The sequence below is a fragment of the Podarcis melisellensis genome (assembly GCF_964234715.1).
Source record: "Podarcis melisellensis genome assembly, chromosome: 14".
Taxonomy (NCBI): Eukaryota; Metazoa; Chordata; class Lepidosauria; order Squamata; family Lacertidae; genus Podarcis; species Podarcis melisellensis.
The window spans coordinates 17,958,322-17,976,250 of NC_138546.1; the positions used below are offsets into that span (position 1 = coordinate 17,958,322).

Consider the following 17,929-nt stretch of genomic DNA (forward strand, 5'->3'; position numbering starts at 1 on the left):
CGATCTGTCCTTCCAGTGAGCACTCAGAGCTGATTTCCTTCAGAATGGATAGGTTTGATCTTCTTGCAGTCCATGGGACTCTCAAGAGTCTCCTCCAACACCATAATTCAAAAGCATAAATTCTTTGGTGATCCAATGTGCATGGTTTCCCCCAATGAATTCTAGGAACTCTGGTTTGTCAAGGATGCTGACAATTGTAGCTCTGTATGGGGAAACTATGGTTCCCAGGATTCTAGGCAGGGAGAAGCAAGGGGCTGCTCAAGCTAAGAAAGAAGGGGACTGGGGGGGGATGGGGAGCCAGTGTGGTGTAGTGGTTAAGAGTGATAGACTCATAATCTGGAGAACCGGGTTCGCCTCTCCGCTCCTCCACATGCAGCTGCTGGGTGACCCTGGGCCAGTCACACTTCTCTGAAGTCTCTCAGCCCCACTCACCTCACAGAGTGTTTGTTGTGGGGGAAGAGGGGAAAGGAGAATGTTAGCCGCTTTGAGACTCCTTACGGTAGTGATAAAGCGGGACATCAAATCCAAACTCTTCTTCTACTAAGTGGGAACATGAAAGAGGTGTGTAAAATTATCCAGTGGTGTGGAGACTGCTGCTAGAGAGAGATTTTTCTCCTGCTTCCATAGTCCTAGAATAGGAGCCATCAAATAAAGCTGAATGTTGGAAGATTCAGAGTGAGCAAAGGGAAGGACGTCTTTGCACAGTGCATAGGTAGACTGTAGAATTTGCTCTCGCAAGAGGCAGGGACTGTCATCCACTTGAATGGCTTAGATTAGACAACTACATGGAGGAAGAGGCTTAACAGTGGCAACTAGCCATGATGGCTGTGTTTTGCTTTTAGCTTCAGAGGCAAGATGTATCAGAATATCAGTTGCTGGGATTCACAAGTGGGGTGGGTGCTGCTGCACTTGGGTTCTGCTTATGAACTTCCTTCAGGCATCTGATTGGTGACCTTGGGAACAGGAAGCTGGATTAGATGGGTCTTTGGTCTTTGCCAGGCTGTTCTTATCAACAGTTATAGCAGTACAACTAAGGACTCTGCTAGTTCCTTGGGCCACCTGGATCCAGCTGTGCTGAAGAACAGCAGTACCACCTTGGAATGAGGAGCAAAAGGGCCAGAAGCATCAGAGATGGTAAAAGGCAGGCTGGTGCTCTGATGGCGTGGCAGTCTTCATGCCTAATGAGTGGGACACATTGCTGGAGGAACAGTACTATGGCGGCAGCCCAACCCCTGCTGGTTCCTCAGGTCACTTACTCAGGACCACAGCGCCTTCTCTGGTTGTTCTGGGGGTGGCAGTCCGTGGTGACTGGTGCCCACTGTGCTTGGTAGGGTAGAAGACAGGGAGCCCAGCAGTAGGGGGAGCCAGAGCCAATGACAAACAGAGCCAACTCCTTCTAGTTTTGTCCCCATCCTCCCTCTCCCTGCTGAGTTCTCTAAGGGTCAACACTGAAACTGAGGAGGAGATGCTGACAGCCAGGGGCACCCCTTAAACTGATTGTAAGCAGTTAAGGCAGGCGATGGTTGGCGGAGGGCAGACTGAGCTTGATCAAACTGTGCCCCATTTGCTCTAACCAGCCAACCTCCACTGGTGGCACTGCAGCATAGGAAATACCATGCCCAGTAGCTCTGTCAGACGGCAAGCTGCCTCAGTGCCACAAAAAAAAGCCTCCTTAGCCTCCTGTTGCTTTACAATGAGCTTTGTATCTGGTGTTTGCCTTCTCTTACAAAGGTGCCTTCAAAATTCTGTCTGCCAGCAATGGATGCTGTTGTTCCTCTTCTTATTTGAGGCATTTGTACGGCTGACATTCATACCAGCCGAGAGAGAAAACCTGATGGGAAACGCATAAACCAAATCTTTCCGAAATGTCAGTTGCAGCAGAGAGAGAAAGCAAATAAACACCCGGGCGCTGCTTTCTCCGTTGGCAGCCTCCCTGGGGGTTCTTTTGTTGCTTGGATTTAACTCTCCAGCCTTTCTTGGCAGTGGCGACATGCAGCATCTCTGTGACCTCCTTTAAAAACACTTTAATAGACACCTTGTGAAAAAAACCTGACATGTTTATCTCGGCAAGTTATCTCCTTGGGGACCGTTGCCTCATGGATCTCTTCATGTGGCAGAGAGCTTTTTTGTTTAAGAGTTGGAGGAAAGAGTTGTTTAACAATGCTTCATCTGCTGATGAGTTCAAGGTCCTTGCAGGACAGCCTTGAAGAATATTCAAATAATATATACCTGCTTTTAGCTAGGTTAGCTCTCTCAGATAAGGAGAAGGATGTGAGGGAGAAAGTCTTATTCATTTGATCTCTGTGTGGACATGTGGTTGGGGGTCCTGTGCCCTTGCAGAACAACACCTCAGAACCTTCTAGAGCTAACAAGCATGAGCAAGCACTCATGCCCCTGTCTTGAGGAACATATGAAGTTGCCTTATCCTGAATCATTGGTCCATCTAGTGCAGGCTTGTTTTCACAGACTAGAAGCAGCTGTGAAGAGTTTCAGATGGGGGAGGGGCATTCCCAGACCAACCCGGAGATGCCAAGAATTGAATCTAGACCTTCTCTGTGTAAAGCAGATGTTCAGCCACCAAGCTATTGGCCTTCCCCTGAAAACTGATTCTAGTCCTCATGGTTCCAAATAAATGGCTGATGAAACTAGAAATGGCTGATATAAATAAGGAGATGCATTATACTAAGTCAAGCCATTGGTCCATGTAGCTCTGTATTGTCTTCACCAGGGATGGGGAACCTGTGGCCCTCCAAATGTTGTTGGACTACAGCTTCCATCATCCCTTTCCATTGGCCGTATTGGCTGGGGCTGATGGCAGATGGGTCACAGCTTCCGCATCCTTGATATACACTATCTGGCACTAGCTTTTCAGATTTCCTTGAGATTTATTTTCTGTCCATGCCTATGATATTCCAGTGGAGTGCCCTTTCCTGTTGGGTGAGGGGAGACCAAAAATTCTGCTGGTAACATCTAAGGAAGGGTGTGTTTCACAGTCTGTTTATGAACTATGCATTATCTTTTTGATTTAGGCAATTATAAATGTTTGTGATTCCTATACTACCCACTGCAAACAAGTCTGCTACATACTAATGCACAAAATATGGGAAGCAGTGCTGAGCTGTATTAAGATGCTAATAAAATCCCCTCCACTTTTATGTCCCAGAATGCCATTTCCACTTTGCTTCTCATTCTAGGTATTTCGTTTGTTACCAGAGGACCAGGCCATTAATCTTGTGTTCCTTTTTTGCAGCCCAAGAACTCCCTTCAGGGAATGTCTATGTTCCATCAGCAGAGCTCCATGTTTCTCTCTCAAACGTCTCTCTTGGATGTTATCTGGTGGAAAGCACAACTGGACAGTCATATGCAGAATCAGTCATACCCCTTCCTTCCTGAGATTCCTCCCATCCACTTCAGCCACTTTGCTACCCTTAACTCAGATTCCATGGTAACGTATCCACGCTTTGCCTTTGGCCCTGTTTACTGATGCTGACATGGGATGGGCAAATTTGTCAATTTCTGTTTCTCATTTTTCCATTTTTATGTTAGTCTTCTACATTTGCACATCAATTTGCAATTTAAAAAAAGCCCTCATGAAAATTCATCTGGATTTTAGTGCAATTCCCCCCCCCCAATATGTTTTAATGCAATTTCGTCTAATATACACATTTTTGCAAAGCAATTTCCCCTGCCATGATGCATTGGATTTTTAAGTGCACCATCTCCTAATATATGCATTTTTGTACATATTACTTGGCTGGAGAACTGCGTTGCAAAATCTGGAATAGTGTGAATTTCAAAGGTTTGCTGTGTTTCAGTTCTCGTACTGTTTCAGAAATTAAGAATTTAGAAGATTCGGCATCAAATGTGAACTGAATCAAACTTCTTCCCCATCCCTACCAATGGCAGCACTGCCAATAGTTTTAATCATGGTTAAACAAAGAAGGAGTGGACTGGTGGATTGCAAAAGCTTTCTCCCACCCGCTGCAGCCCAGAAGCCCAGGTCCAGCTAGGGGCTGGCATAACCATCTCCAAGAGCCTTTCATTCCACAGAGCTGGCATGCTAATGTAAGCAGTGTGTCCGGCATGAAAGCCTGGAAGGATGGTGGAGGGCTAGGCTAGGCTCCAGGCCAAAGGGCTGTCCCTTTAAGCCTCCTTGCTCCTCAGTGAGAGGGTCCAAGAAGTGTAGTCAGGGAGGAAACTTAAAAGGGCTGAGTTGAGAAAGAGAAGCTATTGGAACAGGTTGTCTGCTCCCTGAGCTCTGTCCAGGGTGCTGAAAGACCTGCTTTTTCTTAACCTCCTTACTCTACAGCAGGGGTCAGCAAACTTTTTCAGCAGGGGGCCGGTCCACTGTCCCTCAGCCCTTGTCAGGGGACGGACTATATATTTGAGGGGGGGGGGAGAACGAATTCCTATGCCAGAGATACATTTTAAATAAAAGCACACACTCTGCTCATGTAAAAACACCAGGCAGGCCCCACAAATAACCCAGAGATGCATTTTAAATAAAAGGACACATTCTCCTCATGTAAAAACACCAGGCAGGCCCCACAAATAACCCAGAGATGCATTTTAAATAAAAGGACACATTCTACCTATGTAAAAACACACTGGTTCCTGGACCGTCTGGGGGCCAGATTTAGAAGGCATTGGGCTGGGTCCGGCCCCTGGGCCTTAGTTTGCCTACCCATGTTCTACATAGGAATCCTATCCCTGATGAAAACTTTTATCTGTTTCTGGCTTCTCTTCTTTTACACTTGAGGCTGCTTGCAGTTTGGTTTGGCCTGCTATTCTCATGTGTGAATGCCACTGGAATTAATAGAGCTGCATAAGAACAAGAATATAGTTTCCATTTCAATGGAATTTATTTATTTATTTACATTCCACCTTTTCATATCAAGGTGGTCACACACGTCTCCCCTTCTCTGAGTAGACCCACTGAAATCATTGAAGACTGAAATCCATTTATTTCCATGGGATCACTCTGAATATGACTTAGATACAGCCCAATCTTATTTACCAAGGTGGATGAGTTTACAAAGCAGTTTGGATGAGCCATTGTGGCCATTAGTTTAACAGCAAATGGCCTTTTAATCCCCAATGCATAGTGCTGGTTTATCTCCCTTTGAGTGTAGTCAAAGATCTGTAGAGATTCTGGGTGCAACATGCTGGAATTTCTTCCTGCTGTTGTTTATTTGCCCGAAAGTATCAATTAGGGCAAATGGTGCCACTGGATTTAGCTCGGTCTCCCTCGCATCGGACTGGCTGGCACAGAAACAGCAGAGGAAATGATGTGTCAGTGACTAATGCCTCTGCTGCGCCATCTCTTCTGATTTCAATCCTTGGCATTCACTGTACTGTCTTTATTTTCAGTCCCTGCCTTTGAAGAATCAAGATAATTCACAAACAACAGCTCTCCCTTTGTGCATTTCAGGCGCTGGAGAAGGCCTTTGCAGTGCCAGCTGGGTTTTACTGGCAGACTGTAGAGACGGATGAAAAATACTTCCCCAGTGGCAGTGATATCAGAGAGAGCAGCGACACAGCAAGTGAGGTACAAAAGAACCAACTCCCACCCACATTCATACTGGGCAGGCCTACTTCCTGCCAGTGTTGGGTCATTCAAAGGTCATGACAATTCTGTATGGAAATGAGGACTTCCTAAAGCAGGTGGCCCTCAGAAGACTGCCTGTGAGAAAGTTTGCCCACCCCTGCCCTAAAGAAACAACCTGGAATATATTATTTCACATTATTCCTTCCTGCATACCATGATCATTTCTTCAGAGGCCCAAGTGAAGTGAAGCAGCTGACGACCAGGGAGTTGGGGGCCTTCTTTGTGGTGGCACCACTGTTGTGCAATGCCCTCTCCAGAGAGACTCTCCTGAAAGTTTCGTTATGGTCATTTCAGTGCCAGGTGAAAACTTCTTTTATTCTACCAGGTCAGGTCTTTGTCCAGGGTCTTAGTTTCCAGTCTATTCAGGAGCCCTGGGTCTACTGCTCTCCATCTTGCTTGGGCCATCACTTGATCTCATTGGTGGATGTCACTGTGGTTCAGAACAGGTGGACCAGATAGATTCATACCTTCTTACATCTCTAAGTGTCCAGATGATTTCTACAGTTTGAACTGGTTACAACTGTGAGATGATCTCTAGATAATGTAAACCAGGGACAGGGAACCTATGGCCCTCTAGATGTTAGTGGACTCCAACATCCATCATCACTGTCCATAGGCTATGTTGGCTGAGGGCGATGGGAGTTGGAGTCCAGAAACATCTGAAGGGCCACAGATTCGCCATTACTGATGCAGGCAGACCTAGGGCTGAAGAGGGTTTCAGAGGCTACTGGCTTGGGCTAAGGCCTCATGTAAACAAGTTTTGATAGAATAACCTGTGGGTTGCAGAAGCGGGTGCTGAGGTCAAGTATGTCCTTGCAAATGATTTGCAGATTCCAGCTTTATTTTTTATTATTAAAAAATAGGATCAGCATCCTTTATGCGATGGGGAATTAACTACAGGATGGTTTCTTATCAGTGAGCTGAAGGCAAAGTCAATACATGGGGAGCTGTAATTAGTTTGATAGAGCAGAGTGGGTTTTATTCTTCTAGCTGGAGAAGGCTTTTTATTACTTTAGTAGATTTATAACTGTGTTTATTATAATGGAGTAAACCTCAAGATGCCTTTACGGAGAAGGAGCATTTGGTAACACTCCATTTCAAGTGCCCGATAATGATGAATTCATTGGGCGTTTATTGGCATGAGAACAAAGCTAGTTCTTGGAGGTAATTCAAAATAAAGTGTTATAGGAAGAATGCAGATCCTCAAGTCAACCCAACCACAAGAAAATAACTATTCTTTCAGGAGCTAGACCCGCACACTTCTATAGAAAATGTTTTGTTTCAGTCGGTAAGTCTGAAATCAGATCAAACACAGTTCCAAGTGAATCACATTCCTAACGGTGTCTTCATTTCAGCTGGTGGTGGAAGAGTGAATACTTTCGGACCAGTAATATAAGTGCAAGAGATTTAGGATAATCCTAATCTCTTGCAAGGCTGGGCTTAGAAAAATAACTAAAGCCAAATGGTGTGTGCCATTACTGTGTAGACCCAGTGGGAGTTGGTAGCCCAAAACATCTGGAGAAAAAAAGTTGGGGGAGAGGTGGATCTGTACTAACTGCCAATGGCTCCCCAAGGTTTCAGAGAGGGATCTTGTTTTGGGGCTTCATCCCTTTCAAAAAGGTTGTGTTAAATCTGTGAGGATTCTCTGTCTCTGAAATCTGAAAAATAACCCCTAATTGTAAATTTTAAAATGTCCCCTCCTCCTAAGTGTGTGACTCTCTGGAGCCCTATCTGTTTTCTTCCTGCTTTCTGTTCCCTGCTCAGGTTGCCATGGCGCTGCTGTTTGAGACCCTGCTCAGAAGCCCCCTGGCTGTCCATCACACACTCCAGCTGATTCTTGCCTCTGGTTTGGATATCTGTGGATTCCGCCTGCTCTACCCGCAGCCGGACATGTTCCTCTCTAGCACAGGTGAGGGGCATGGAGTGTCTGGGCAACTTGGACTGCAGCACAACAATGGTAGGCAGTTATTGAGCCACCGTCGGTAAACTTCAGGTACATTCTCACTGTCATAAAATAGTAAATGGCAGACAGTTATTAAAATATGGCAAACATATTGGGCTGCAGCAAGGAGGGAAGAGAGGTAAAGCATCTGTTTTTCATATAGATGATGCCTGGCATCTCTGAGTGTGGAAGACTCTTTCCTGAAAGCCTGGAGAACCACTGCCAGCCATTGTAGGCAGTACTGAGCTAGATGGGTGGAGAGTCTGACTCACAGGTTCTTGTGTTCCATTTTGTGTCCTCACCACTCTTATTTCTCTTCCCCAGTAACACCGCCTTCTTGTTATACCCAAGAGAAAGGGCCCTCCGTGCTAGCACTGAGCCTGAGAGGACCAAGAGCCCGTGGCATCCTGCAAGATATCATGGGCCCCTCTGACGCGCAGCTGGCCAGAGTTACGGACTGTCACTCGATCAGCGCAATCTATGGTTCAAGCCGAGCCGAGCCCCTTGCCTACCTCCCTCACATGGACAGCCGAGTACACAGGGAGCTGTGCTTCTGGTTTGGAGGGAGGGTGAGCTGCGACGGGACGCTTCGCGGTGGAGTTCCAGATCCTGTTGGCAAACGCAGCAAACCAAGGTGACAATTCCAGATGGGTGTGAGGTGCTGGAATTCTTTGAGAGTAGCTTGTGGGTAGTACTGAGCTGAAAGATCTCCATGGAAGGTAGTTTTTAGTGAATAATCGGTGGAAGGGAATGTTAGCCAAGTCACTTAAGTAACACGGATGGAATCTGGGGAGAAAAGTCCTGATAGTACTTCACTTAAGATACTGAGCAAAAAAGCAGTGTCCAGTTTAAGGAGAAAGGAACAGAGAGGTTTTGTTCTTTTTTGTTCAGTCCTTGTACATAGCAGGGAGGCATTCAACCAAACATACAGAGGAAAATTCCCCCAGAATTACATAGCCAATCGGAGCTCGTGCAACCTCAGTGAAGATCATGCCACTCTGCCTGGTTGCTAAGCACAGTTTCCAACTGTCCACTTTTGAAGGATAGCCATGTTTCAGTTCATGCATTGGTTTAGGAGGTGTGGAATTAAGTAGGTTCTCATTGAAATGCAAACCAAATCTGATTTCTCCCTCATCTGTAACTGCATCATCATGTAATGTATTTCCAAGGGGCTTACTGAGCAGGAAAAGTGTGATGACACAGCTATCAATAGGATCACAGCTGCTTCTTGCTTTGGGAGCAGCAAAACTAATTTGGATTTATGTATTTTTTAAAGCAGACAATCTATTGCTGACCCCCCTTTCCCCAGGAAGCCAGTCTCAGCTCCTGAACATTTGTAGAAATGCCCTGCCCCCCACTTTTTAAAAAAGTTGTGGGAATTTATTCTAGGGAAAGTATGCTCTAAATCACACCATTAACTTGAACTGACTGTAAAGATTTCAGCCCTGACCATTAGAGGCCGCTTGTACTTTTGAACACCCATGCCCAGAGAATTTTCTTTAAGAATTTTGAGCTGCTGGTTGGACAATAAAGAGAGAGAGAGAGAGAGAGAGAGAGAGAGAGAGACAGAGAGACAGAGAGACAGAGAGACAGAGAGAGAGAATTTTCCTATTCCATGTTTTGAGATGGAAGACCAAGACACAAACAGTGTGTTGGGTTTCTAAATGGGTTTCTATTACCAGCTCTGATGTTCTGTACATTTCACCTTGCTGCTTCCCTCCTCAGCTGGCCAAAAAAATGTGTGAATCTGAAAGATGGCTGTGAAAGCTTTTTATCAAGGCTATAGAGGCTGAGGGATGATGAGAATAGATATCGCTTGCCAAAAAAATTGCTGTTGGCTCTGGTCTTTTGATGTGATGTTGGCAGGTGTAAAAAGGACTGGGCTGTGTTTGAAACTTTGCAGTTCTATCCTTGTTGCTCTGCCACAGGATTTTAACTACATCCTATGATAAACGTCATCCAACAAGCCACTTCATCTCAAGTAGGATGACTGTCAATTTTGGTTGCTCACAGTTTCTCATTTTTCCAAGCTTAAATTCGGTTCTCCCCATTTCTGCAGCAATTTACCAATAGTTGTGGGTTGTTGGTGTGTTTTTTTTAATACTTGTGAAAAATCATCAGTATTTTAGTGTGAGTATTTCATAACATATACATTTTCATGTGAACTTTCGACCAATATACACATTTTTGCAAGCACATTTCCCTAAAATGATGCATATTTGTATGTTTTTTTTAATGAATGTCTGCATTTTTATGCTCACTGTCACCTACATTTTTGTACGCATTGTTTGGCTGGAAAAATGCATTGCAAAAATTCACAGAAGGGTGAATTTTGAAAGGTAATGGTCTCTTGATTAAGGTATTGCTCTCTGCAAACCTCAGCCCAAGTAGTTATTTGGAGGGAATATTTGTATAAGTGTTGGTGGATTGGTGCTCAATGAATTCTAGACTGCAACTGTTCAACATGTTTGTCTTTCTCATTTATAACACTTCCACCCCAGACTTCCTAGGCCTTCACTCCACAAGGCAGATGCTGACCAAGAACCAAGCAACTTGCAGGACGCTACAGCCTTATGGCCTCCAGCGGCTCTTGTCTCCACCACCAAAGGTTGTTCTTGCGAAGCAAATATTGCACAAGAAATCGAATCTCCTTCCCTTACAGAACTCTTCTTTCATGCTTCCACCACTTCTTTGCAGTAGGTTGCATTAACTATGTCGCATTAAGTTCAGTCCTTAGCAAGCTAATTTGCTAACGTAACCCTGTGATCATCATCAGATGCCCTGCTTTGTGTGCCTCCTCCATGAGATGTCCAAAGGGTGGCAACATGGAGTGGCTCCCCGTTTGTGGAATGTTCTCCCTAGGGAGGCCTGCTTGGTGCCTTCATTATTCCTGTTTAGGTGCCAGGCAAAAACGTAGCTCTTCAGCCAGGTCTTTGACTGATTATCATTCTATGTCCTTTTTTTAAAAAATGGGGGGGTAATTGGTTTGTTTCGTTCTTGTTTTTATTATGTATTTTGTGTTTTTATGTTGTATTTGTATGCTGTGAACTGCCCTGAGATCTTCAGGTGAAAGGTGGTATAATAATAAATAATAAGTGGAATAATAGCAACAACAACTCTCTGGCCTCCCTAACTGAAATTGCCTACATAGAAGATTCAGAGCAACTTGGCCCTCATGCCTCCTCCTTTGCTTCCAATTTGTCTCTGATTCCATACAGTGGTACCTCAGGTTACATACGCTTCAGGTTACAGACTCCGCTAACCTAGAAATATTACCTTAGGTTAAGAACTTTGCTTCAGGATAAGAACAGAAATTGTGCTCCAGCTGCGCAGCAGCAGCAGAAATTAGCTAAAGTGGTACCTCAGGTTAAGAACAATTTCAGGTTAAGAACGGACCTCCAAAACGAATTAAGTACTTAACCCGAGGTACCACTGTAATTTGGCAATGGTGATCAGAACAAAGGACAAAGGATGATATTCTAACACCAGCCTTCTTCTTGGGATTAGTCACGCGTAAAAAGGTCCCTGCAGTGATACAAAGAGCCCCTCAGAGCCAGTCTGATAACCTCCTTCTGCTTCCTCGCCCCACATTGCACTTCCCAGGAGACATTATTTTGATGGCATCGCCTGTTGTGCCTCCTCACATCTATGGCCTTGTGATTTCAACCTGCACCCAGAGAGGATTTGCACTCCAGGGGACCAAACAGCTGCAGCTGTTGCCCAAGCAAGCTCACATGCTCGGTGTGCCAGCAAACCAGGTAAGACTGTGATTGTGGGGCTCGTATCCTTGAGCCCTACTGAGGCCTGCACCCCTGTGCAAGGGGTGGGGGGGCCAGCTCTCAATACCTGGGGCCTTCTTGCCCTGCCTATTCTCCTGCCCTCTCCAAGTGAGTGAAGTTTGAGAAGAACAAGGAGAAGGAGGAGGAGTTCCACCACCCACCCTCTTCTTAGCCTCGTTCTGGTGGGACAATGCCAGTTGGGCCCAGAGGGAAAGGCAAGGCATATTTGAACTGCGGAACTAACTCTCACAGGGAGTAGTAGTGATGGCCACTAGCTTTGAAAGAGGATTGGACAAAGGCTATCAAGGGCTGCGATCCACAACGGCTATGCTCCTCCTCCATGGTTAGATGCAGTAATGGAAATCAATTGCGTGGTGGGTGAGAGTGTTATTGTGCTTGGGTCCCGTTTGTAGTTCTCCCCACTGGGCATCCATTTTCCACTGTGAGGATAGGATGCTCGACTAAATAGGCCATTGGCCAGATCCAGCAGGCTCTTCTTACGTTCTTATGGGCATTGACAAGAGTTCTATTGCCTTTCAATATAAATGACACTGACAGCTGTGGTCAGTGTGGTGTGAGAGCCAGTGTAGTGTAGTGTAGTGGTTAGAGTGTTGGTCTAATACCTGGGAGACCTGGTTCAAATCGTCACTCTGGCCATGAAGCTCACCTTGGACTGGTGTCTGTCTCTCAGCCTCACCAACCTCACAGGATTATTGTGGGAAGAAAGGTCGGGTGGGAAGGAATCATGTATGTCGTCTTGAACTCCTTGGAAGAAAGGTGAAATATAAAGAACAGGATGATAATTCAGCCATTCTACCATGCTCCTCCTCCATGCATCCTTTTTTCTGTGGTAATAGCACACAGGTTCCCGCTTTCCAAATACAATACGTTCCCAGGAAATTGTTCCATAGGTGAGCGTTTGCATAATGAGTGGATGATTTCCATTATTTCCTATGGGAACATTTCTGATCCGTGTTTTGTTCAATCTCCCACCTCCCTCCATGGTATCTTCCTGAAATGGCTGCAGCCAAGTACCAAGGGAGAGACAAAGGGGGGGGGGATGATTTGTCTGATCTTTCACCTTCCCTCCTTCCGTGGTTTCTGTCTGAAAATGGCTGCTGCTACCAGCAGAGCACAAACAAGTGAAGAAGTAGCTGCTTGCACATCTGAATCAGCCATTCATGTAGCAATAGTGGGACCTGTGTATTGAGCATTGTGACAGCGGGATCTGTGTGTACATCCAATTTCCTAACATAGTTGCAAAAAGTGGGTTATTCCCTCTAAGGCAAGAATGAGGAACCTGTGGCAGCCCAGATCTTGGGGACTCCAAATCCCATCAGCCCCAGTCAGCATGGTCAGTGATCAGGGGTGATGGGAACTGGAGTCCAACAACATTCAGAGGGCCACGGGTTCGCCATCTCTGCTTTTAAGGCATGGGAAATAGTTTTCTTCCAGTTTTTTATTCTGTCCTTATTACAAAGCTCCCACAATATATGCACTCTGTTGCACATGCAGGGTGTGGAAACACTGGCCATGTAGCACATATGTGCTTCATGCATTGATGAATGAAAAGATAGGAACATGCTGCCTTATACAAAGCCCATTTCGCTCAGTACTGTCTACATTAACTGGTAGCAGCTTACCAGGGTTTCAGGCCAGGATCTCTCTCAGCCCTACTTGGAGATGCCAGGAATTGAACCTGAAACCAGCTAAAGCCATGGCCTTAACAAAGGAACTGGTTTGGAAGGTTCTGCAGCCTCTTCTACTAGATTCCAACCCTTAATGGATACAGGATCATAGGGTCACAACTTTTAAGGCAGAGTTGGGGGACCTGTGGCTCTCATGACATTGCCAAACTTCAGCTCCCATCAGCACCACCAAGCATGGGCTGCAGTCAAGGATAATGGGAATTCTAGTTCCAACAGCTGGAGGGTGGCAGACTCTGCTTAAGGATCCACTTGTGACAGCAAGACATCTTCTCAAACTGAAATCAGCCCCTGAAATTGGCACAAAAAGGATGTTGCTTTTCCAAGGAGATCCCATATTGTTGATGACAAGCTTGCAGACATTTAAAGTTTCCCGTGGGATGAAAAGGCAACAAGACGAACACTTGGGCACATAATACAACCTTGCATCATCAAGCGGCAGCTTCCTGACACACCGACGTAAATGCGATGATGAATCACCGCGCTGAATCATCGCCTGAACCACAAGAAATGTTTGAGGAGCTGTCTGGATGAAAATTCAAGGGTAATAAATGTCCTCAAGCCCATTGGCCTGGGAGACATAGTCCAACAGTAGAGCATCCTGCAAGTATTGAAAAGCCGTAGGTGGTGGTGGTGGGAACTTGGTTGTCAGGGGCCCAGTGATTTCATGGATTTCCTATCTGGGGAAAAGGGCAGCATATTTAAGGGCATGAGAAGATCCCTGCTAGATCCGGCCCATGTTCCATCTAGTCCAGTATCCTGTTCTCGCAATGGCCAACCAGATGCTTGTGGGTGTTGAGGCAGGTTTTTGGGGGCATGTAATTATCTGATGCTTTTTAAAATCTCCTGCGCCCATCTCTGTTTTTATTACACTGCAGTGGCTCAATTTTTTATAATATTATTTTTAGAACATTACTGTATTTTATAATGGATTTCAAATCTTGTTAGCTGTTCTAAGTGATGTGTAAGAACTAGAAGAGTATATATCATCATATAAAGAAAGAAATACATCTTTTGGCGAAGAGCCATAGTTCAGTGATAAGAGCATCTGTACACAGAAAACTTAACGTATCCGGGAAAAGTTTCTTGTTCTGGTGTGCAAGGGGGTCTTTTTTCTATGTAAGGAGATATTGACGGAATGTGGGGTGGGTTGTGGAAAACCAGCCACCCAGTCAGCTGCTTGCAGTCTGAAGTGGTACAACCCAAGAACAGCTTTTAACCGTTTTTGCAGACTAGGCCTAATATCATTGTGAAACCAGCACAGAGTCATGAGCATATTGTGGTATCGCAATGGCAGAGTCACCTCAACCTCTGCAATGATTGACTAATGTAGCAAGCCTTAAAATTAGCCCATTAATGATCAGTGTTCAATTTAAGTTTTCTGAAGATAATACATTAGTGGCATATTTTGAGTCCATTTCCAGGAGGCTGCAGAACTGCTGAAATTCTTGTGTGGGAGGATTTTGCTCAGATGGCGAGTGCCCAGTGGAACATTCTGACACTCAGCACTTTTTCATAAATTGGTTGCCTTGCCATTTAGATCGAAAATTGCTGGCTTGTGTCATTTCAGGTAACTGTATTTTGTCGTAGTGAGGCTTCATATATACCAGAGAGGAGTTTCTTGGAGGATAAACTACCCAGCCAAACACGTGTGCATTGCCTGGCTTTGTTGTTGAGAAAGGAAAATGCCAGCCATCATGTCCCTGCGTTGCTCAAAGGTAAAGAAAAGCATGAGCACGAGAGGTGGGAAAGTGTGGTCCCTCCAGTTGTCCTGCAGGCTTAGCGTACACACTAGGGATGCCTGATAATTGCAAGGAAAACAGAGACAGGAGTGGAAATTGCCAATGCTCACTTATTCGTGCCATGTCCAGAATGGAAATCAATCCAGTAAATACAATCAGTATCTGCTGCTGTTGCTTTCACTCCACAAATGATACGTAATTGATTACATCACGCGCACACTCGGTTTGCATTGCCTTTCCTTTGGATTGAAATAAATGGGGTGGAGTAACATATAGTTGTACCTTGGTTTTCAAACAGTTTAGTTCTTGAACGTTTTGGCTCCTGAATGCCACATACCTGGAAGTGAATGTTCCAGTTTGGAAACTGTTTTTGGAAGCCGAACGTCCGACGGGGCTTCTGATCGGCTGCAGAAGCTCCCTGCAGCCAATCAGAAGCTGTGCTTTAATTTCTGAATGTTTTGGAAGTCAAACCGACTTCTGGAACAGATTCCATACAACTTCCAGTGTACAACTGTAGTAACAAGTGGGTTAACAGTCAATCCTTCTTCATAGGGAACTCTGGGAATTGTAGTTCTGCGAGGGGTGTCTCCTTGTTGGGACCCTTTACAAACTACAATTCCTTTGGGGGAAGCAATGACTCTTTCAAGTGGTATGATACTGCTTTAAATGCACAGTGCTGATGGGACCTAAATTAGATCTGATGCAGCAGGTTTTATCTTTGCTTTGCAGAAGGCAGTATTTATCCATTAGTGTATGTATGCACACATATGTATAATTTCATTTTTAAAGAATCATGTATACAAACTCAGCAGTAACTTATACGGCTCATCCTTGGCCAAAAAGACATCATATTCGAACCAGCACTCTGATTGGCAGGTTGCTGAAACCCTGCCTCATAAAAGTAATGGCAAAGCCATCTTTTCCATCAGCCTCTGTGGTGTGCCAACAGCAGAAGATTGCTGTGGCTTCCAAATGTTTGTATGGCACAGTTAATACGACATCGACCGCAGATACCATGCACTTACTGTACTATGAGGTTTCTGGAATGGGCAATTGGAAATATGAGCCAGGAATATCATACATAATGACATTGCTATTAGATTGTACCATAAGCGGACTCAACCATCTCTTTCTTTATAATTTGTTTCTGTTTCATTTGTTTGTTTTAACCTAGGGCTTATGAGTGCACTGGCAGAGAAAGGTTTCTTGGAGGACATTCAAAGCAGTTTGCACTCCCATGCTGAACCAGAACCCGGTCTGTGTTTTCATGCGGTTCCTTATACCGACAGTTTGCTGCAGGAACTGGGTGCGTCACAGCACAGACATAATCCGTTAAGTATTAGGCATCTGAAGATGGAGCTAGTGGCGAAGAATCCATGGCTTCACATTATGTTTGAACCCAACCAGTGACCATGTTCACGCATAACAGCCAGTCATAAACCAGGTTTTGTTGTTGGTTTAGCAACGTTAGTTGGTTTGGGCAAAATAAGCTTCACTCCAAGCTTTAGACATAACACTAAGTGGTCTCCTTAGTGGTTAGTCCACCTGATCACAAAAAGAAAGAAGGCTGTGTGCACATTCTCTTATAATCTCGGTTTCCTTTCAGGCTACCAATGCCAAGAGAAATTGCAATGTAATAAAAGCTAGCACTACTGTCAGCCATGATGAAAACCCGACAAGGCTTTAGTAAATAGAAGTGGGTTTCCCCTGCCCCCTAAAATAATTCAGAGTAGATGCTGAGTATATATGAGGAAGGCTATTCCATAGTTGGAATCAGGGGCATAGGAAGGGGGCTGTGGGGGGTGTGGGCTGCCCCAGGTGTCATCCCTGAGGGGGTGACAAAATGGAACACTGTGGTGCGTGGCACTTACCACTGGGCCTGGCCTGCAGCACGCCACACGTCTCTCCTGGAAGTGATGCGGTGGCTCGGGGCCCTGCGCTGCCCAAAACGGCAGCGTGGGGCTTGTGTCTGCCAGGTGGACTCCATGGGCAGCTCGCCATGGCACCCCCATGCGCAGATCGCCACGGGGGGTCCACGTGGGTGGCTCGCCCTGCCCCCGCTGCTCCGGGTGCCAGAGAAGAAGTAGAAGAAGAGTTTGGATTTGATATCCCGCTTTATCACTACTTGAAAGAGTCTCAAAACGGCTAACATTCTCCTTTCCCTTCCTCCCCCACAACAAACACTCTGTGAGGTGAGTGGGGCTGAGAGACTACAAAGAAGTGTGACTGGCCCAAGGTTACCCAGCAGCTGCATGTGGAGGAGTGGAGATGCGAACCCGGTTCCCCAGATTACGAATCTATTTCTCTTAACCACTACACTACACTGGCTCTCCAGTGTGCAGCTAGCTAAGCCCCCTGGCTGGGATAGCCTAACCTTCAAAGATGGGAGCGCCTGGAGCAGACTCCCAAATGGAAACTGAAGCATATTTCTACAGCGACTTCTTTCTACAGCAGGTGTAGAAAGCATGGCCAGGGATGATGGGAGTTGTAGTGCAGCAACATCTGGAGGGCCAAAGGTTCCCCCACATCTGTCCTGCAGCAAATGGAGCTGTAGGTTTCCTCTGCAGTAAAAAAAGTTTCCTCCTCCCCCCACTTTTCTTTTGCAGGTGGCAATTTTAGTGTTGTGCCAGATCCCTCGAATATTCCTCTGGAGGTTTTGCACAGTCGGATGTATGCCTCTGAGCCCGAAATGGAACAAGTGGTCCTGTTGACCTTCACTGGAAAGGAAGCCATGAAAAGCGCAGGCAGCGTCCTTCACCAAATCCTTGCACTAGGCTACCGGAAGCAGCCTGCTCAGACTCCAGGTCATTCCCAGCTTAGAGCCTGTGTGATAGAGAACATAGCCTTGATGCAGAAACCCTATATGCACTGTGATTAGGAACAGGGCAGAAATTCCAATCAGTTCGTTTTAAAGGTGAACCTATCTAATTTGTGCTTTCCAAAAACAATACATGAACCGAAACACAGCCCTTCTTTAGAAGTCACACTTCTTTGAATTTTGCAATGTAGTTCTCTGGCCAAGTAATGTGCACAAAAATGCCCTCTATTTGGGGGAAATTGCTTTGCAAAGGTGTATATTTGGCCAAATTGCACAAGGGAAAGGTGTGCATTAGAGAAATTCACAATACAGTGCTGGTGAATTTTCATGAGGA

At 45.5% G+C, this 17,929-nt stretch overlaps 1 protein-coding gene across 4 annotated transcripts in view; it reads left to right on the forward strand.

Moving 5' to 3' along the window:
- Nucleotides 1–17,929, forward strand: part of DNAAF8 (dynein axonemal assembly factor 8) — an 87,602-nt gene that overhangs the window by 39,833 nt on the left and 29,840 nt on the right. For all 4 annotated transcript variants that reach the window (XM_081887912.1, XM_081887909.1, XM_081887910.1 and 1 more), the window contains 9 exons: nt 3,251–3,445; nt 5,432–5,548; nt 7,373–7,517; nt 7,875–8,184; nt 10,052–10,158; nt 11,154–11,308; nt 14,606–14,753; nt 15,952–16,083; nt 17,384–17,581. In XM_081887912.1, coding sequence (XP_081744038.1) covers nt 3,251–3,445; nt 5,432–5,548; nt 7,373–7,517; nt 7,875–8,184; nt 10,052–10,158; nt 11,154–11,308; nt 14,606–14,753; nt 15,952–16,083; nt 17,384–17,581 — 1,507 coding nt within the window. The remainder of the gene's footprint in view (nt 1–3,250; nt 3,446–5,431; nt 5,549–7,372; nt 7,518–7,874; nt 8,185–10,051; nt 10,159–11,153; nt 11,309–14,605; nt 14,754–15,951; nt 16,084–17,383; nt 17,582–17,929) is intronic.